The 21,904-nt window shown below is 46.0% G+C and overlaps 1 protein-coding gene across 1 annotated transcript in view; it reads right to left on the minus strand.

Annotated features, from left to right (window-relative positions):
- IGF2R (insulin like growth factor 2 receptor) overlaps positions 1-21,904 on the minus strand; it is a 261,523-nt gene that overhangs the window by 151,150 nt on the left and 88,469 nt on the right. The window contains exon 9 of the mRNA XM_073627997.1: positions 18,253-18,418. Within this exon, the coding sequence (XP_073484098.1) occupies positions 18,253-18,418 (166 nt within the window). The remainder of the gene's footprint in view (positions 1-18,252; positions 18,419-21,904) is intronic.

Raw genomic sequence — 21,904 nt, forward strand, 5'->3', positions numbered from 1 at the left:
AGTGGGATCAAGAGGGGGGGAGGGGGGGGGGTGGCATGCGTGTCGTCATACTTTAATGTAACATTACCAATAAGTATGAAAGTATGTGGAGGTAGGATAAACCACAGTCAGGAGAGGAGAAATCTCTGAAATTGAGTCATAAGGGTCCTATAGAATGGTTAAAAATGTAAGCTCATACGGGTTGTGTTATGATTTCCTTATAGTGGGATGAGGATGTGAACTTTATCCAGGGTGCCCAAGTTAAAGTGTGTCTCTGGGAAGTACCTCTAATGCTGTGAGTTATGTCCTCCAAATGATGAACCTCTGAGATCTTATGTAACCATTTTTTTACAGACGGGATTGTGGGTTGACCCCACAGAGTAGGGATTAGGGCCTTGGCAGTATTCAGTAAATGAGGAAGGAGTGAACGTTTATAGGTACCAATTGTTTCTTTAGTAGCATGAAAGAGGACGGTCCAAGGATCTAGAGGGAGATTGATGTCTGTAATCTGTAATATAAGATTAAGAACATTGGTCCAGAAGGGCCGAATGAATGGGCAGTGCCACCAAATATGAGCATGTGTGGCTTCGTTCCCGCATCTCCTCCAGCACAATGGGGAGCTGTCGGGGAACATTTGGTGCATTTTAACTGGGGTATAGTACCATCTGGAAAGTAGTTTGTAGTTGACTTCTGCCATTTTTGAAGCGAGTGAGGAGACATGAGCGAGTTGTAAGACTTTATCTTTCAGAGTGTCTGTGAGGGGAGAGTCTAAATCTAACTCCCATTTAGCCAGGAAGTGTGGGTATGAAGGATTAGAAAGATCAGTAAGAGCTTTGTAAAATAATGAGATACCATGCAGAGGGGGGTCTTTTGGGTGGAGTATTTCTTCTATGCTATTTAGATCCTGTAAGCCTCGTAATGGGTGGGGAAGGGATCGTATAAAGCGTTGCAATTGATAATATCTCCACTTATCCATAAATGTGATAGGTTTAGAGCAGAGGATCCCCGGAAGAGGTTTAATTACATTGGCATTTAAGACGTGATGCAACAGAAGAGGTTCTCCTGGAGACCAGGATTTAAATCCTGGGTCCAATAGACCTGGTAGGAAATAGTGGTGGTTAAGAAGAGGCATCAGAGGAGAGTCATAGTTCCAGGAAAATTTCCTGTGCATGGCATCCCAGATATCCAATGTGGACGAGGTGAGTGCTGAAACAGTGTGGGTAATATTCCTAAAAGCTCGGGGTAACCAGGGGGCAACAGAAAGATCTACACCACTCAGAGTATTCTAGTTGTACCCATAGTTTTGAATTAACAGAGTATTTCCAGTCTGCCAATCTAGACAGTATGACAGCATGGTAATAAGACTTAAAATTTGGGAGTGTCAGACCCCCAGAACACTTGGAGCGAAAAAGAACGTCTCTAGATATTCTGGGGCGGCTGTTCTTCCACACAAAGCGGGAGATCATCGCTTGCAGAATAGTGAAGAACCCTATAGGTACACCCAGTGGGATCATCTGAAAAATAAATATGCGAGGGAGAATGTTCATTTTGATGATGTTTATTTTCCCCAACCATGAGTGTGATAGATTAGCCCATTTTCTTAGGTCCTCTCTGATGTTATTTAACAGCGGGATGTAATTATACTTAAAAAGTGAGTGCAGTTTAGGTGTAAGGTATATACCCAAGTATTTCATGTGAGTCTGTTCCCATCTGAATGGAAAAAAGGGTTTCAAAGAGGCCGCTTCTGACCTGGGGAGGTTAATGTTTAAAATTTCAGATTTGGAAAGGTTTATTTTAAAGTTTGATATCGTTTGAAAGGTAGAAAATGCTGACATTAAGTTAGGTAGAGAGATACGTTGTTGTTGGATAAAGAAGAGTATGTCGTCGGCATATTTGTGAGTTCTGGCACCTACTTGGATACCTCGTATATTTATATTGCATCTAATTGTGGCTAGGAAGGGCTCTAAAGTGATAGCAAAGAGAAGGGGGGAGAGAGGGCATCCCTGCCTAGTGCCATTATGCAAGGTAAAGGGATCACTTTACGTGCCATTTATGCGAATTTGCGCAGAGGGGGCAGAATAAAGTGAAGAGATGCAATGAAACATCTTTGGGCCCAATCCAAAGTGACGTAAGGTCATCTTAAGATAGTCCCAGTCCACCCTATCGAATGCTTTTTCAGCATCAGTAGAAAGAAGCAGGGTGGGCTGGGCACATCTTTGAACATACTGGATTAAGGAAATAGTCCGTAAGGAGTTATCTTTAGCCTCTCTATGTGGTATGAAACCTGTTTGATCTGCCGAGATCCAATTGGGCAGTAGAGGGAGTATGCGGTTGGCCATCACCTTGGCAAATAGTTTAATGTCAGTATTTATTAAAGAAATTGGCCTGTAGCTGCTGCAAAGAGTGGGGTCTTTACCGGGTTTAGGTATAACAGTAATATGTGCTGAAAGGGATTCTGGGCATAAACCTGAAGATTGGGAAATTGAGTTAGCGTAGGCCGTGAGGCGAGGAAGTAAGATGTCTTGGAATGTTTTGTAATAAAGAATAGTGAACCCGTCAGGGCCGGGAGCTTTACCTGAAGGGGAGGATTTTAAAGCGGTCTGGAATTCTTCAACTGAAAAATCTGCTTCCATCTCCCTAAGGGCTGACCTAGACAGTTCAGGGAGGTTTGCCGCCCTCAAATAGGAGAGCATGCGAGCGCCTCTCTGATGGGGACAAAGAAAATAAACCATTTTTAACATTATATAAATCTGCGTAGAATTCCCTAAAGGCTTTGGCAATATGTGGAGTTGCATGAACAAGCTCCCCCGTTGGAAGTTTAATTTTAGGAATAAAGGACTTAGTTTGTGTAGCCTTAAGGGATCTAGCAAGTAATTTGCTTGGTTTATTGCCCCATTCATAGAATTTCTGTGATATGCGATGAAGTTTCTTTTTAGTGTCTAAGTCTAGAAGGTTTTTCAGTTCTTCACGTTTAAGCGTGAGGGCTTTGAGATGAGCGCTGTGGAGTGAAAGTTTATGTTGTTTATCAAGGTCAGTTATTTGTTGCAGTACCTGTGCAATTTGGTGACCATGCTCCCTTTTTTTTCCTTGCACCTAGCTCAATGAATCGTCCTCGTATAGTGGCCTTATGAGCTTCCCATACAATAGATGGGGAAGTTACAGAAGGTAAGTTGTCTTTAAAGTAATGCGTCAAGTGAGAGGCCAACATGGATACTTCAGTTTGATTTGAGGAGAGGAAGATGGAAGTGGTCCAGAAATATATTATCTATTCTAGAGTAAGAGTGGTGTGTCGCAGAGAAGTGAGAGTAGTCTTTGTCCTTAGGGTGGAGCAGGCGCCAGACATCTATTAATTGATGATCTAGGAGTCTTTTTTTTAACAAAAGCTAATCGTTTAAACAATATGTTTGATCGGCCCTGGGACGTATCCATTGTAGGGTCGAGGGGCATGTTTATGTCACCAGCAAGGACAATAATACCTTTGGCAAATTGTGATAGTTTAGTGAGGATTTGTGAGAAAAAGGTTGGTTGATTCTGATTCGGACAGTATATATTTGCAAACGTGCATTGGGTGTTGCCTATAAAGCCCTTAAGGAAGAGAAAGCGACCAAAGTCGTCTGCTAGCATATCTGTTAGGCGAAAAGATATCCCACTACTGAAACCAATGGCAACACCCTTAGCCTTGTTGGTGTCAGAGAGGCTGTAATACCACTGCGGAAAGTAGGGTGAGGTCAATCTGACCGGTGTAGTGTGGGTTAAATGCGTTTCCTGAAGAAAGGCAACAGAGCAAGCAGTATGCTTTAGCTCACGTATTACTTGGTGTGGTTTAGCAGCAACGTTAAGACCGCGGACATTATAAGATGTAATTGTCAGAGTCGCCATTGGTACAACAGAGTGGGACATCCTATCCTATACTTCCACGCATGCCAACGTGGAGGGGGGGGGAGGAGGTTGGGGAAAAATAGTCAGAAAAGGTAGAAGAAAGGAGAAGGGAGAACACAAAGAGAAAGCATGTAAATGCAATAACACAATTGTGGGAGTAATCAGTAAGACACGCAGAAATCTGCAGTGGTCCCTGTGGGGAGAGAAAGAACAGGCGGCCATCCAGAACTCCAATGAGAGTCTGGGTGAGAGACCTTGTGGGCCGCCCGGTCTCACCAACCCCAAAAGGGAAAAGGGGGAAGGGGGGCGGGGTATGCACCAAGGAAAAAGAACGAGAGAGCAGTGCGCCCCGCCAGCACTCGGCCTGTTAAATAAAAAACATATATCAGATTACCTGTAATGAGCTCCAGCAAAAAAAAAAAAAAAAAAAATTGAACATGACAGATATAACGTAACAAACAGGAAAAGGGAAGGTTATGAAAACCAAAGCAATATTAATTACAACATCAAGGTAAACCTAACGAACCCTGCAATAAAGAATGCAATTGAACCTTTCAGATCCAGAAAAACTGAATTTAAACAATGGGATACCCAAAAGAAAAAAAAAAAGAAAAAAATGAATGTCAGGTCTACTTCCTCTAAGCTAATGAGGCTGAAAATAGAGTTCAAAGAGTCTGACCCAAGCATAATGAAAATTTAAATTTTGGGTATCCGTAAACACTTTAAAAAAAAAAAAGAAAAGACAAACAGAGATGAGTAGAAAAAGGCATATCTCAGCCATGTTTCTGTGCGGATCCCGGGATTGACGTGCGCCTTTTCTTTGACGGAGTTTTCCTCCAAGGGGGGTCCAAGGGGTTTGAGAATTTCGGAATGGGGTCTTGCCAGTCCGGGAGGTCCACAGGTGGAAGATTGAGATCCTGAAGGAAGGTAGAGAGTTCCTCTGGAAAGCGAAGAGTATGAGAGCGACCACCTTTGGTGGCAATCAAGCAGGCTGGAAAACCCCATCTGTAAGTAATCCCTTCTGTGCGCAGGAGTTCAAGGAGCGGTTTTAGGGCTCTGCGACGATCCAGAGTTTCCTTGGACAGATCAGGGAATATTTTAAGGACTGCTCCGTCAATGTTAGGAGTGTTCCGCAGTTTTGTCATGATGGCGTTTTTATCCTCGAAGTAGTGCAAACGACAAATAACATCTCTGGGTTGGTCTGAATTTGCATTACGAGGGCGCAATGTACACGATCAAATCGCAGTGGGTCAGTGACAGGATTTTCCAGGATTGTATTGAGAATTCCTCGGATCGATGGCTCTAGGTCATTGTCTCTGGTTGCTTCTGGTAGGCCTCTGATACGTAGGTTATTTCTACGGTTACGGTTCTCGAGGTCCTCGAGTTTGTAGAGAGAGGCACGATGAGCAAATGCGAGCTGGGTAACAGTCTCCTGTAATTCTATTATGGCTGATGCTTGGGAGTCCTGACGCTGTTCCGTTTCCTCTACCCTAAGCAAGAGGTGGGACATGTCCGTTCTCACAGCGGTAATTTCTTTAATAGATTTCTCCAAGCTGTGAAACATACCAGCAAGTTCTTTTTTAAGACCACTCATCAACGATGTCATTTGTGAGCCAGCGGGGGATCCGGGATCCTCCATGAGGTCTGAGCAGTAAGATGAGGCAGGGGAACTTTCCCTCACTGAGGCAGCATGGGAGGAGGGAGAGATACTCGGTCTTGAAGTTCTGGCTTGTCCACTGCGTGCGCCAGCTAAATATTGCTGGATAGAGCCTGAGGCAGTTGTATGAGGTTTCAAACCCTTCCCGGATCTTTTGCCTAATGTGGAACGAGTTTTAGGTGTCTTGGCGGGCATAGCTGGAGCTGTAAGGCCGGTGGCTGGACAGGGCCCCTCACACTCACATCAGATTACATGCACAAAATGGTCAAAAATATAGTCCCAAATATGGTATCCTATAACCCAGGGGACTCCTGTACGTACTGTAGGAGGTGGTAATGGGCCACTCAATGCACAGATTCTATGAGAGGAGAGAGCCGTGCTGCCAATACAGTAAAATGAAGAGGGATGGAGGAGGGTGTATGTGGAGTAGCAAGATGGCCGTCTACTTCCAGAACTAAGTCGGAGCCGCAGACTTTCCCACAGATGGGGGCCAGCCGGTTTAGTTCCGCACCCCTCAGGACACAGCGTTCCCTCTGTGGGCACAGACTTTGGAGCCCAGATGCTGCAGAAGGTTAGAGTCTTTGTGCGGTTCGTGGGTAAAGGGGCGAGCCGCTACTCACTGTGTCCCTGGTGCTGGAGAGGTCAGGCCCACAGGTTGCAGGATGGCGTCAGGCCACAGGGTATCAAGGCAGAGGGACCGGGCTCTCAGGCAATCCACCACCTCTATCTTCTTGTGGTCTCCTATCTGACAGCAGGCCCCAAGATGGCGGCGGGCGTCCTCAGTGTGGAGCAATCCGTAGGCCCGGATCAAACTAGTCAGCCAGGACAAGAAAGGCCCCTCCAGGAATACAGCAGGGGGGTTCAGAAGGTAGTGTGAGTGTGACTAAGGCTTATAAATGTGGAATGGGGCCCGGATGGCAGCGGATTTACTGTGCCTTTGTGGAGCTTCGGGTGTACCCTGTTCAACTTACTTTAACATACCGAGCTGTCCAGACAATGTATCTGTTAGAGGTTTGAGACAAGCCATTTAACACTGACTTACAAGAGTCAGCGTTTATTCATTTATAGTGGAAGTGGAGTCTTATTTTTTCACTTGTACCTATAGGTAAGCCTATAATAAGGCTTACCTAGAGGTACTGTGAATATCTCCTAAACTTGCACACAGTTTAGGAGATATTCAGAGTGCATTCAGCCGGTGACCTCATCGATGCATGCACTCTGAAGGTCCAACTTACCGTGCCAGACTTTCAGAGCCTGCACCATAAACACCAGGGAAGATGTCAGCAGTCTCAGCAGTGTGCGGGCGCTTAGGTAAGCATTTCATAATGTGCTAGTATGCACATTATGCCTGTGTCTTACAGGTTTTTTTTTGTTTTTTTTTCCAGGGTTTACAACCGCTTTATGCGAAAACTTTATCCCAAAAGGAAAATAACGGTTTGCTGTAAATGATTATAAAGTGATAGCTGGAGTTCAGCTTCAATTAAGTCCATTTAATCTGCCAGTCTAAAGCCTCGTACATGCGGTACGAAAATCAGAAGGAGATTGTCATTAACAGGCTGTTGTCCAAAGTTCTTACCATTAGTACGCTCCTGTCAACAATTGTTTTCCAATTTTCGGCCAACAAATGTTGGATGACAGGCTAGTGAATTTTTGTCAAACGACAGCTCCATGTCAGATTTTCGGGTGGTCAGTACACAAATCCGTCACACAAAAGTCAAAAGTACAAACACGCATGCCCGGAATCAATGCTCAAACACGAAATTAGCAGGAGGGGCCCAAAGGGTGGCGCTCAAGAGCTGAAATTCCTCGTAGTACGTCACTATGTTCGTGTTTGTGGCACGACAATTTGTGTAACATTAGTATGCAAGACAAGATCCTGGCACACGCCCTTTTGACAAAGATCAGACGCTCGGTTGTCCTAAGCTTATGGTCACTTTAACGACCATAAGCTTACATCAGAATTGTTCAGCAGACTCTGCTGAACAATTCTATAACTCTGATCAGCAGATTACAACCCGCTGATCAGAGTTATTAACCTCTAATTTGACCACCCCTCCACCCATGCCGCTGCTTCCCTGTCCCCTGCCTCTCCACCCCCGCCGCTCCCCTCAATCTAAAATTGCCCCAACTCTACTCTTCTATCCCCTTCACCCCCCAGGACTGATAACACGCCCCCCCCCCCGCAGCTACCATCAGTATCCTGCAACCACTCCTGCTGGCTTCAAGTGCTGCATAGGGCTTGGGGGGATCCAGATGTGTGTCCCTCAGTGCCAGTCAGATCGCCCCCCAACAGCACCCCACCCCCGATCCATGGCTGCTCTCCTTCTCCTCCCTGCACTGATCTCCTGATCTGTCAGGCTGGGGAGCGGTGCGGGGGGGATAAAGTAGGGGCTTGGTAAACATGTGTTTACTAAGCTCCCCCCTGTAGTACAGTGAATATAGGCAGCGATCGCTCCTATATTCACTGACAGCTGATCATTGTAACCGCAAGTGTTACAATGTATCAGAATGTCATTTTATGAATGAATGAAATCTCAATACAGATTCCTCATTCATTCAAGTAAAGTGCTGCAGAGAAAAGGGACTATCTTCAGCCCCTTTCTCTGTCTCAAATAAAGAGACATGGGGGTCTGTTTAGACCTCTGATATCTCACCAAAGTACCCCCCCCCCCCTCAAAAAAAAACAAACACAAATATAGTCCGCCTGCACTCACCCCTCTACGGATACCTCAGCTTCCCCTCCCGGGCCAACCCGATCCGTTGTGACTGGCCAGGAGGATGCGCCAGAAGACGATAGCAAATATTTATTTGCTATTGTCGCAAGTGGGTGGGTTGGGGGTGCAATGCTCTGCACCCCGAGCCCTACCTTTGTTTCAAGCCAATTAGAGCCTCAGGCTCGAATCATGTGGCTTGGAAGAAAAAAAAAAAAACTCAAATGTATGAGTTCGGCACCCTGCAGAGGGGCGGTGCCCCAGCGCCCCTAATGGACCGGCTGCTCTAAGACCCCTTTTCACATGGAGCGGACTCTGTCAAGCAAATCCGCCTGCTCAGCGGGGGATCTGTCTGCTGATCAAGCGGATAACAGGTCCGTGTCTGCTCTGTTGATGCAGAGCAGACACAGCTCGCTATTCTCTAGGACGGTCGGATAGAAACAAACTGACTGTCCATTTCCATCGGATGCCATCCGATACGATCTGTTAGATGGATGGGGAATGGAATCCCCATCTGTCTGTTTTTAGCGAACTGGATCGGATGCAGGTGGGTGTAAAGGGACACATGTCCACTTACATCAGCCTCTCCATAGAGAACAATGGGTGGTCCCGATTGGGCCTGCCTGAAAAAGGGACAGGCAGACCCGATCAGTGTGCTTGTGTGAAAGAGGCCTATGGCCTTGTTCACATAGGGAACACACAGCGTACCTTTACAGGGATGCACAGCTGTTCCCTTCATCTCTGTGCAGACAGTCCCATTGATGTCATTTGGGACGTAGCAACTGCACAAACAGAGCCGTTGCTCCCAATTTTACATACATGTAGGGCCGCATGCATGTCCCTGAGCTCACTGTCTGCGTTCGGGGTCACGTACCCACACGGATGTCAGATTGGGAACGGCAGCTATGCCTGTGCAGCCGTTGCATCCCAATTGACATAAATGAGACTGCCTGTACGGGGATACATGGAACACCTGTGCATCCCTGTGCGGGTAAACATGGCCCCCCATGGGCATACACTTTAGTATGCCACATGTGAATGAGGCTTTAGAACTAATTTAGCAGGAATTTTCTAAGTTATGTTGTGTTTATGTGCAATATTAATGATTTTAGTGTATTTTTTGTGAAAATAGCAATATGATGAACATTTGCGCAATTATTGCAGGGCCCAAAAAATCAGTAGCACTTTTTTTTATTCTACAGGTCATGTGCTTTTAGAAAATGTCTAGTTTGAGGGGTCTTTTCAAATTCTGAAAGCTATAAGTGAAAAATGGTAACCTCCGGATTTTTAGACTAAATTGTTATTATTTACTATTATTTATTAGTTTTGCGCACCTTCAGTTTTCATCATTTCACAAAAAGGTGCAATTTATAATGTACAAATATTTGTTATTTATTAACTCAATACAGTTTTAGCTTTTATATTTACTAGGAATTTAGCAGGAATTTTGTACATCTTGCCATGTATGAATCCACTATTAATGATTTTAGTGTATTTTTAGCAAAAATATTGTTTGGTAAACATCTGCGGAAATATCGTGGGGCCTTAAACATCAATAGCACCTTATTTTTATTCTACTGGTCATATGCTTTCATAAAATATATGGGTTTTTTTTTTGGGGGGGGGGGGGGGGGGCTTTCACAAATTCCGAAGACTGTAAGGGAAAAATTAAACCCTTAAGATTTTCTGATAAAATTTTACATTTACATTTTTGCGTACATTCGATTTTAATTTTTTTTCTTTATGTAAAAATGATTTTTTTTTTGTTATTTATTAACTCCATACAGGTTAAGCTTTTATATTTAGTAGGGATTTAGCAGGAATTTTGTAAAATTTGCTGTGTTTTTATCTGCTAATAATGGTTTTAGTGTATTTTTTGCGAATATATTAGTTTGATAAACAATTGCGCAAATACCGTAGGGTTTAAAAAAAATTAGTAGCACCTTCTTTTTATTCTATTAGTCATATGCTTTCAGAAAACATATGGTTTTGGGGGTCTTTCACAAATTCTGAAAGCTATAAAAAGGGAAAAATGAAAACCTTCCGATTTTTAGAGAAATTTGGATACCGTATTTATCGGCGTATAACACGCACCCCAAGTTTAGGAGGGAATTTTAAGGAAAAAAACTTTTAGGAGGGAAGTTTAAGGGAAAAAATAGGATTTTTTAAAACAGCTTACCTGTAAAATCCTTTTCTTTCGAAGGACATCACGGGACACAGAGCCACAGTAATTACTGATGGGTTATATAGGTATCACTGGTGATTGGACACTGGCACACCCTATCAGGAAGTTCAACCCCCTATATAATCCCTCCCCCTTGCAGGGATACCTCAGTTTTGTAGCCAAGCAATATAGTGTATTAGAAGAGGGGCGGGACCTTTGTGTCCCGTGATGTCCTTCGAAAGAAAAGGATTTTACAGGTAAGCTGTTTTAAAAAATCCTATTTTCTTTCTCGAACATCACGGGACACAGAGCCACAGTAATTACTGATGGGATGTCCCAGAGCAATGCTACCTGAGGGGGGGGAACCACGACCAAGTAGGGTGCAATCAGACCTGAGGACCCTGTACCGCTGCCTGCAGCACACTACGCCCAAAGGCGATATCCTCATGCCTTCTCACATCCACCTGATAGAATCTGGTGAATGTATGAACTGAAGACCAGGTTGCGGCCTTGCAGATTTGAGCCATAGAGGCCTGGTGATGCACTGCCCAAGAAGCACCAATAGCCCTTGTGGAATGTGCCCTGATCTGAAACGGAGGAATCTTCTGTTTCAAACCGTAAGCTTGAATGATCAACTGTCGAATCCATTTAGAAATGGTAGCTTTTGACGCTGCCTGTCCTCTATTGGGACCCTCTGGCAGCACAAACAAAACATCCGTCTTGCGGATCTGAGCAGTTGCCCCTAGATAGGCCTTAACTGCTCTTACTACATCCAACGAATGTAGAGATCTCTCTTCCGGAGAACAGGGATCTGGAAAAAAGGAAGGTAGAACAATGTCTTGGTTTAAATGAAAATCAGAAATCACCTTCGGTAAAAAACTAGGATGAGGGCGTAGTACCACTCTATCCTTGTGTATAATCAAATAAGGCTCCTTACAGGAAAGAGCTGCTAATTCTGATACTCTTCTAGCAGAAGAGATGGCCACCAGAAAAATCTATTTCCTTGTCAACAAGACCAAAGGAATCTGACTTATTGGTTCAAAAGGCCGTTTCTGTAACACAGCCAGGACCAAATTCAAGTCCCAGGGGTTTAGGGGCGCTTTAACTGGAGGATTAAGACGCATCACCCCCTGCATAAAGTTTCGGACCAAAGAATGCGAAGCAAGTGGCCGCTGAAATAATACCGATAAAGCAGAGACCTGGCCCTTGATGGTACTCAAGGCCAGCTTCATCTCTAATCCCATCTGTAGAAAATCAAGGATTCTACCTATGACACATTACCTGGGATGCCAACCTCTGGATTCACACCAGGTTATATAAGCCTTCCAGACTCTATGATAAATCATCCTGGAAGCTGGCTTCCTTGCATTAATCAAGGTAGATATGACAGGACCTGAGAGCCCACGACTCTTCAGAACGTGGGCCTCAATAGCCAAAGCGTCAAATTTAGCGTTTGTAAGGCAGGATGGAACACTGGACCTTGAGATAACAGGTCTGGGCGTTCCGGTAGTGTCCACGGGGAACCTACCGTCATCCTTACTATTTCTGCATACCAAGTCCTTCTGGGCCAAGCGGGGGCCACCAGAAGTACCGACTTCCTTTCCTGCCTGATCCTGCGAAGGAGTCGTGGTAGTAGCAGAATAGGCGGGAATGCGTAAATCAGTGAGAACCGATGCCACGGAATCACCAACGCATCCGTCCCGCATGAAAGAGGATCTTTTGTCCTTGCCACAAATCTGTCTATCTTTTTGTTGAATCGGGATGCAAAGAGATCTACATCTGGAACCCCCCATCTTTGGCATATGGCCCAAAAGACGTCGGGATGCAGAGACCATTCCCCTGGAAGTAACTGCTGGCGACTTAGATAGTCCGCCTGCCAATTCTCTATTCCCGGGATGAAAACTGCCGATATGCATGGCACATGCATCTCTGCCCAGACTAAGATCTGGTTCACCTCTTTTTGAGCAGCTCGGCTCCGGGTGCCTCCCTGATGATTGACATAAGCCACTGCTGTGGCATTGTCGGACTGGATCCTGACCGGACAACCCTGTAGCCTGATAGTCCAGGCCTTTAGAGCTAGATGTATCGCCCGGATCTCCAGAATGTTGATGGGTAAGGTCCTCTCTGTCTTGGACCATACCCCTTGGACCGCAGCCTGTTCCAGAACTGCTCCCCAACCTGACAGACTGGCATCTGTTGTTACCACCGTCTAGGTAACCGGTAGAAAGGATTTCCCCTTCTGCAGGTTTTCGGGTATGAGCCACCAATTGAGGCTCTGACGCACCGCATGCGACAGGTGCATCGGAAAGTCTAATGCCTGAACCTTCTTGTTCCAGGTCGACAGAATACTGTGTTGCAGCATTCTTGAGTGAAACTGAGCATAGGGAACTGCTTCGAATGAAGACACCATCTTCCCTAGTAGCCTCATACAAAGGCGGACTGAGGGACCCTTCTTGGTCCTTACTGTCAGAATCAGCTCTCTCAAAGCAGTGATCTTTGCCTGGGGTAGAAATATTTTCTCCTGGCTTGTATCTATAATCAGACCTAAATACTCCAGTCTTCTTACTGGTTTTAGGAAAGACTTTTCTAAGTTGAGGATCCAACCCAGGTGTTCTAGATACCTGACTGTGGTCCTCAAGTTTCCATTCAAAGAGGCTACCGACCGGTCTATCAAGAGCAGGTCGTCTAGGTATGCTATGACAGCTATACCCTGAGCCCTTAATCTGGCCAGAGGAGGAGCCAAGATCTTTGTGAACACTCGAGGTGCAGTGGCTATCCCGAAAGGCAGAGCCACAAACTGGAAATGGCGCCCTCCTACCTCGAAGCGCAGAAACTTCTGATGAGCAGGAAAAATGGGCACATGCAGATATGCATCTCTGATGTCTATTGATGCCAGAAATTCTCCTCCCTGCAGGGTGGGAACTACTGTTCCAATTGATTCCATGCGGAAGGATTGAATCCTTAGGAATCGGTTCAGATCCCTTAAGTCCAAAATGGGCCTGACATCCCCATTTGGCTTTTGGACCGTAAAAAGGTTGGAATAGAAGCCCAATCCCTGGTCCTTTGCGGGAACTATCATAATGACCTCCTGCGACAAAAGTGGCTCTAACGCTAGAAGGAGCGACTGCTTCTTCTCTGGGTCTCTGGGAACCTTTGATCTGAGGAACCGAGGAGAAGGGAATTCTTGAAACTCCAGCTTGTACCCTAAGGTTACCGTGGAGATTACCCATCTGTCCTGGAAGTCCTCGTGCCAGAGCTCTGAGAACTGTCGCAGTCTTCCCCCCACTCGAGTGAGCGGGGGCGCCCCCTCATGCAGAGGTCTTAGTGTTTTGCCTAGTAGGCTTCTTTCCCCAGGACTTCTTTTGTCCCTGGGGTTGACTCTTGTCTCTGGACCCCGATGGAGGCGGCCGTCGAGACTGCCTGGAGGCTGAAGCCCCCGGCGCTGGGGAAAGAGTCCGTTTGAAAGAGGGACGCTTACTCTTCTTCTTGACAGGTAAGAGAGTGCTTTTCCCACAAGAGATTCTCTTGATATAGTTATCCAAGTCCTCTCCAAACAACCTTGCACCACGAAATGGAAACCCAGCCAGTAGCTTCTTACATGGTGCTTCAGCTGACCAATTTTTCAACCATAGGATTCTACGTATATGCACCAACCCCAGTGAAAGACGGGAGGTTTGCACGATAGAATCTCTAATGGCGTCAACCACAAAGCATAAGGCCGCTGGAAGGTTAGCAAACCCCTGGGCCTGCTGTTCAGGTAATACTTTGATGACCTGCTTAACATGGTCTCTTAAGTATTGACAGACTCCAATCGCTGCTACTGCAGGTTGGGCCACTGATCCTGCTAAGGAGAAAACATCCTTCAATAGGGATTCCATCCTTTTATCTACAGGATCCCTGAGCATCTGAGCATTGTCTACAGGACAAGTCAGGCTATTATTTACGGAGGAAATGGCGGCATCAATAGCCGGTATTCCCCACATTTTAATAAACTTTTCTTCCATCGGATAAAGTGTTGAAAACTTTCTCGGCGGAAAAAAACGTTTGTCTGGGTGATCCCACTCAGAATAAATGAGCTTTTCAAGTAAAGTATGAACAGGAAAAGCATGTGCTGCTTGGAAAGGTTTCAGTGACCCCAAAGCAGAAGAGGATTCCTTAGCAGTTTCAGGTATGGGCAACTTAAATGTGGAGCGGACCAATCCAGTGAGGATCTGCACTAAGACTTTCTCCTCTTGGGAAGTCGCAGAGGGTCCCTCTCCACCTGATTCCCCCGAAGAGGAATCATCCGTCCCATCCCGATCCTCTGAAAGAGATTCATCTCCTTTATCCCAGAGCTCCTCTGTCTGAGGGTCTTGGGGAACAGAGGAAAGCCTAGTGCGTTTTCTTCCACTGAGTGAAGACGTAATCACGGCCATTAATCTTTCCTCTAGACCATTAATGGTTGAGGAAAAAACCTCTTGTGTAATATATACAGGGGCTGAAGTGCCAGAGGCAGGTGTAGCCCCTGACCCCGATGGCTCTCCCCGGCTAGCCGTCCCTGGCCCATCTTTAGGGGGGAGGATGCTGCCGACAGGGGGCCCTCAGAACCTGAACAAGATCCCCTAGTGTCTCTGGTTCCTGGGGTGCTTGAACCTCTTCTACCCATAGTGCAAAACAACAAGGTGTGAGGTATACAAATGAACACTGCCCGCTGAGCGATGTAGTCTGGCTAAAAGCCTTGCTACCCAATGCTCAGTCTGGTGTTACTTCAGTAAATGCTGCCTAGGAGAATGCCTGTGTCCCACCTTACCACCGCCCCAGAGCCCGGGTGGTATAACCACTTTCTAGACCCCTGTGGCCCCTCTCTAGCCTGGGGGGGGAACATTCAAACATGAGAAATCCCCCCTTCCACCTTACCTGTTTGCAGCCTGCTTGAGACGCTGGGACATAATCAGCGATTACAACACCTGAGACAGACAGTCAGCATGTGCAGGTTTGCTCTTGGCAGCCCCCGGTGGTCACAATAGGCATAGCATGCATTTACCTTAAAGGAGAAAAGCCACTAGAACTCAAAAATTCTGTGGAATCTCCTCTTACCTTATCCAGCTGCAGGGTGCTGTTTACACAGACCCAATCTTCACCTCTCACGGTGGGCTCCGTTTGAAAAAACCGTCAGAGACTGGGGCCCCCATCAGTAGGGGGATCCAACAGTTCTGGGACCGTAAAGCACCTCGCCAGAAATTAGGAAGTTTAAAGCCATTTTCTGATCTGCGGGGTCCAGCTCTCTAAAAAGAGAAGCATTACGGGTAAAACCTCGTTTCTTCGGACACGGGGCCCGGGTACCATTCAATTCGGCCATGAAAAGACACTTTGAATGGATCCGGTTCGCCTGGCTTGCCCCAGTATAGGATCTTAGGATATTCCCTTTGGAGCTCAGCACAGGACATCTTTACACGTCCATCACCTAAGACACTGGCGTAAAAACTGAGGTATCCCTGCAAGGGGGAGGGATTATATAGGGGGTTGAACTTCCTGATAGGGTGTGCCAGTGTCCAATCACCAGTGATACCTATATAACCCATCAGTAATTACTGTGGCTCTGTGTCCCGTGATGTTCGAGAAAGAAAAACTTACATTTAAATGCCCATCAATGCAGCCTTATCAGTGTCATTGAAGCCTTCTCAGTGCAGTCTTGTCAGTGCAGCCTTCCCCAGTGTCCATTGCAGCCTTGTCCCAGTGCAGCCTTGCAGCCTTGTCAGTGCAGCCTTGTCAGTGCAGCCTTCCCCAGTGTCCATTGCAGCCTTGCAGCCATGTCAGTGCAGCCTTGTCAGCGCAGCCTTCCCCAGTGTCCATTGCAGCCTTGCAGCCATGTCAGTGCAGCCTTGCCCCATTGCAGCCTTGTTAGTGCAGCCTTCCCCAGTGTCCATTGCAGCCTTGCCCCAGTGCAGCCTTGCAATCCCCGCCGATTTTTTGCGATCGCGCCGACATACACATCCGAATGTACAGATTCAAATATGGCGCCAGAGGACTCGGCGGAGCAGAGCGAGCGCCGCAGAGATCGGAGGGAGTGGGCGGAGCCGAGATACACATAGCCGAATGTACTCGGCTCCGCTCACAGTCACGCCTAGTCCCGCCCAGTACCTCAGATCTCTGCGGCGCTCGCTCTGCTCCGCCGAGTCTGCCGGCGCCATATTTGAATCTGTACACTTAGATGTGTATGTCGGCGCGCCGCGCGATCTAAAAAAAACGGCGGGGATCGGTGTATAACACGCACCCACGATTTTCCCCTGATTTTAAGGGGAAAAAAGTGCGTGTTATACGCCGATAAATACGGTATTTACATTTTTGCGTCTGTTCAATTTTCACCATTTTGCAATAAGGCGCAATTTAAAAGTTACAAATATTTGTTACTTATTAACTCAATACAGGTTAAGCTTTTAGATTTAGTAAAAATTTTGTAAAATTTTCTGTGTTTTTTCCCGGCCAATAATAGTTTTAGTGTATTTTTTGCAAATATATTGGTTTGATAAACATTTGCGCAAATACCGTGGGGTCTAAAAAATCAGTAGCACCTTCTTTTTATTCTACCGACCATGTGTTTTCAGAAAATATATGGTTTGGGGGGGGTCTTTCACAAATTCTGAAAGCTATAAGTGAAAAAAAAAGCAAAGGAAAAATTGAAAAAATGGTCTGGCCACCTTAATGTACAAACTGGAGCACAGGGCCTGGCAGCAAAAGGGTTAATACTGCTTTAAAAATTGGTAAGCTGCAATCCTTGTGCTGCTTCACCCTCCTTTATTTTTTCAAAAAAAAATTTTAAAAAATACCCTCCTTTATGCTGGGTTCACACTGCAGTACGGAGCTGCTCACAGCAGGGGTATGGTGCGTGCTTGTTAACCGTCTCAGGTCCAATTTCGGTTTGAATTTTTGGCTGAATTCGGACCTGAAATGGACCAGAAGACACACAAGGCTCCTATGCAATTTGCTGCAGAAGGGTGTGAACCGGCTCCATTGAGAGCCGGTCACAGTCTCCTGACATGTGAATTGGATGTGGGGAAACCCATATCCAATTTGCAATAGTGTGAACCCAGCCTTAGTCTGAACTCTACTGGCTGATACCAAGTCAAATTCTGGTACTTACGATGCTTGCATTAAAACAAAAAAATAAAATAATAATAATAGCAGTGATGCATTAATAAATACAGAAGTGTACTAATTTGTGTCTTTTATATCTGCCTGTACTTTAGATTTAACAAGTCGTCCAACAAAAGCAGTCCACTAATCAAGGAAACAATCCCAATAAAAAGTACCATTGAATTATTTATTTAAAGGGGTTGTAAAGGTATACATTTTTTCACCTTAATGCATTCTATGCATTAAGGTGAAAAAACTTTTAATACCGCTGCCCCCAGCCCCCCCGTTTTACTTACCTGACACCTCAAAAACTTGCCTGCTCTTTCCCGACCTCCATTCAGCCGATCAGCCTGGTCGCTGATTGGCTATAGTGGATGGATTGAAAGCAGCGCAGCCATTGGCTCGCGCTGCTGTCAATCACATCCAATGACGCGGCGCGCCGGGGGGCGGGGCCGAGTGATACAGCGAGTGGCTATAGCCGCCGGCTGTATCACGGGAGCGCGCCCGAAATAACGAACCACCATGCGAGGGAGCGCGCATTAAGGTGGTTAGTTATTTCGGGGAGGAGCTGAGACAGTCGCCGAGGGACCCCAGAAGAGCAGGTTCGGGGCCACTCTGTGCAGAACGAGCTGCACAGTGAAGGTAAGTATAACATGTTTGTTATTTTTAAAGAAAAAAAAAAAAATACCTTTACAACCCCTTTAAGACAGACCACGATAAAGTACACATCACGGCGTGCATTTACATACCTGAGCACCTGGTTTTTATAGGAGCCTGCACCTTTACTCTGGCTGCCAGCTTTCTTAAACTGACAGGAAGACATTTCCCCCGAGCATTCTCCTCCACGCGTCTTATCACAAACATTCAAGTAATATGTGTATTCACCCTTGTCATCTTCTGCATGGTAAGCACCGACTGGAACACAAGAATGGGAAATGTATCTGTACAACAATTTACTTTTACTAATCATATGAAGCAATGTGAGAAGTTTGATGTGTGGCTTCACATTTATATATCTCTCCCAAATTCTAGTGTTCACCACTGCTGCCCTTCGCCCCTCAAAAAAGCCAAGAGATATTTCTGTCTGATTACAAGTTTTATTGTGTAACTCCAGCCAAAAGACTTTTTTTTGTACTGGATAGAGTGGAGAAAAATTAGATACTCTGGTTTTTGTTGACATCGAAGACCTTACTGTTAGGCCCCATTCACACTGGCATTGTCAAATGTGCATTAAGAGAAGGCATCACCAAGCCCCGTGCTGGTCCATGCCCTGTTTGAGGCCGGGCTGCACAGGGCGCACTGAAGGAGCTAAGCGGCAGTTGAGCAGAGACCAGGCTTGGTCGCATCACTGCCCACATCACCGCTGTTGGGTCCATCTTCATGAGATTCTCAATCTCATAGGAGTGGAAGTTTAAATCAACTGTGCATGTGCCGGTTTTTCCCTGGCTCCTGACTTGTAATGCTGGACTCCATGCTGAGGCCGCAGCACTGGGCAGAGGCTGCAAGAGGCTCGACTTGTAGAGAGTTCTTTCACTGCACAAAGGAAACCCTTACAAATTGGCCTTACAAAGAGACGCGCTGCCGCTGGCCAGCTACCGCCACGCGCTGCAGTGGCTAGCTATCGTGACGTCCTGCGTCACGGCCTTACAAAGAGACCTGCTACCACTGGTGGCTACCGCCACGCGCTGCCGCTGCTGGCCGGCTACCGCCACACGCTGCCGCTGCTGGCCGGCTACCAGCACGCGATGCGGTGGCTAGCTATCGTGACGTCCTGCGTCACGGCCTTACAAAGAGACGTGCTACCGCGACGCACTGCCGGCTACCGCCACGCGCTGCGGCTGCTGGCCGGCTACCGCCACGCGCTGCGGTGGCTAGCTATCGTGATGTCCTGCGGCTGGTGGCCAGATCCAGTGGCAAGTGACACCGATTCTGCATTGTACGGAGTTGAGGTATATCATCATATATTACAATGTAATTGCACCGGATTGCTGATGCCATACAGGTCTTTTGCAGACCTGTAAGTATCTGCTTCATCATACGAGAAAACCGATACATTCTGACAGGAAGAACGAATGAACTACCATGGCATGGCGCTCGACAACACCGTGGTAGTTCATTGAGAACTACAAGCCTTGAAGTTTTCAATCCCCAAAGCACTGGGAATAAGTGACACAGCCAGGCGTTTTTTTTCTGATAGCTAGCAGGTGAAGATTCCCCAGCTAGCTGTCAGAGTAGGGGAGCAGGGCAGGTCCTTCCATGACATGTTACACCCTGTATATTGATGTAACATGTTATGAAAGGTGAACTTATCCTTTACTAAGTGCCAGTGTGAATGAAGCCTTATGATGACAACTGTTTCAGCCTTTCCCCTATTCTACTTAAAAAGCAGTTTGTGACCCTGTAGGTAGGAGATTAAAAGCCCAACACTGGGTAGACAAAAAAAAAATGATCCCTTGCAGTGGGGCTATGCTTGCACTGCAAGGGGTAATGGCTCATTTCGTCCAGGGGAGAGGAGAAACCATTTTATGTTCCTGATCCTCTGTGATCCAGCGGTGGACTGTCCCCCAGCACCCTCACATCGAAAGCAGGGCTATGGACCCTGCTCTGGTCCTGATGACATCAGGAACTTAGACCGGTGGAGAGGTGCAGAAGCTGTGGGGACTGGTCTAGCTGTGGGAAAGAGTGGAGCAGTGGAGGATTGGATAGGTAAATCTCCTTTTATGGTTCCCATAGACGAGCAAAAAACTCTTGTGGTGTGGGCACAACCTCACTGCAAAGGATTGAACCAAATTTAAATATATACCATACCAATCATTAGATGTGGTGGCTGCATTAGTGTTCTTATTTAGGCTTTTTTCCTTCTGTTCCCACCTGGTGATCTGGCCAATAGCACACCTTGTTTATTAGAGTGCCCCCACTCTGGATGAAGGAGCAAAGGGGGCACTTTTGGGCAGCAGCATTGTAAGTCTGGGGGGGAGGGGAGTGTTAGATGTACCAGCAGATTTAGATACACTAACAAATTGAAGACTCCAGTTCACACTGCATAACAGTTATAGTTTTGTTTTTGGGATCAAGTTTTTTTTACGTGAATAAATAAAAGCGGATGACTATAAGCACCCCTGTCAGTGGTAAATGGTTTGTCTCAAATCTCTAACGGCTACAATTGCAGGACAGATTGTTCTGTTGAAAAACAGACTTACTGGCCAGATCACCAGATGAAAATAATTGAAAAAGCCTAAAAAAGTAAACTAATACAGCCACCACATCTAAGAGATTGTAACCTGCAATATAATAAATGTTTGCTTTTGGGTTTAATAGCACTTTGACTGCATTTTCAGTCCTGGTGACAATATACAGTACACAAGTACATTTTAGCACAAGCATTTACATGTATGAAAGCTTTAATATATCTAAAGATAAAACATGAACATAAATACAGCACCGGGCACTGCTGTTCCTTTTTTTTTTTTTTTCTTTTTTTTACACTGCTGAATACAGAGCAATAATGCGCTGCAAGGCGCAGATATGTGAATGGGCCCATTTCCTTCTCAACTACTGCATAGATGTGTACAAAACTGAATGCTGTACTTGGCTTTTCATCACCTGTGGGTGAGCCCTTATATTTACAATTTTGCACATTATCATCTGTTTATTGCATGACCCCACTATAAATGTCACTTCCAGGTTGATCACTCACTTCCTGTTCCCTGCTCTGCTTGTTACACACCCCACCCGTTTGGATCATGCTCTCTCACCTAGGATTCAGATATCTATTGGCTACATTGTTCATTTTGGGTGTTTTGTTTCACTGTTTTTTTATTTGTGCTTTTTCCCTACCGCTTATTCCTTTGGTGAGAGCTACAGGTTCTCATTTATATGTGCTCTACTTTGATTCCTCACCTGGGTTCACTTTGACTGACATCATGCTTTGGGCTTTAATCCTCACTATATCATTTAGACATGCACTACCTACATTGATATACAGTAATACCTTGGATTACGAGCATGATTCGTTCCAGAAGCATGCTTGTAATCCAAAGCACTTGTATATTAAAGCGAGTTTCCCCATAGGAAATAATGGAAACTCAGATAATCCGTCCCACAGCCACTGCTTGTCTATGCAGTACCCCATGTGGCCAGAGGTGTGGGGGCACCAGAGACAATCAGGAACTGAGTGTCTCCGAGCGTCACCGGCGCCCCCACACCTCTGGCCAAATGCAGTGCTGCACACCCCAGCGGCTTGAATCCTTGCGAGACAACACTCGCAAGGCGACTAAGAATTTTTTTTTTTTTTTTAAATAGCCCGTATTGCATGGTAGTCTATTCATTACTGCTTGTGTTGTCTTCGTGCCGCTGGCCACTGCCACAGCTCCCAGACATAAATCCCCGATTTTGTCTTCA

Source organism: Aquarana catesbeiana, linkage group LG04 (assembly GCF_042186555.1).
Source record: "Aquarana catesbeiana isolate 2022-GZ linkage group LG04, ASM4218655v1, whole genome shotgun sequence".
In the NCBI taxonomy this organism is placed as follows: Eukaryota; Metazoa; Chordata; class Amphibia; order Anura; family Ranidae; genus Aquarana; species Aquarana catesbeiana.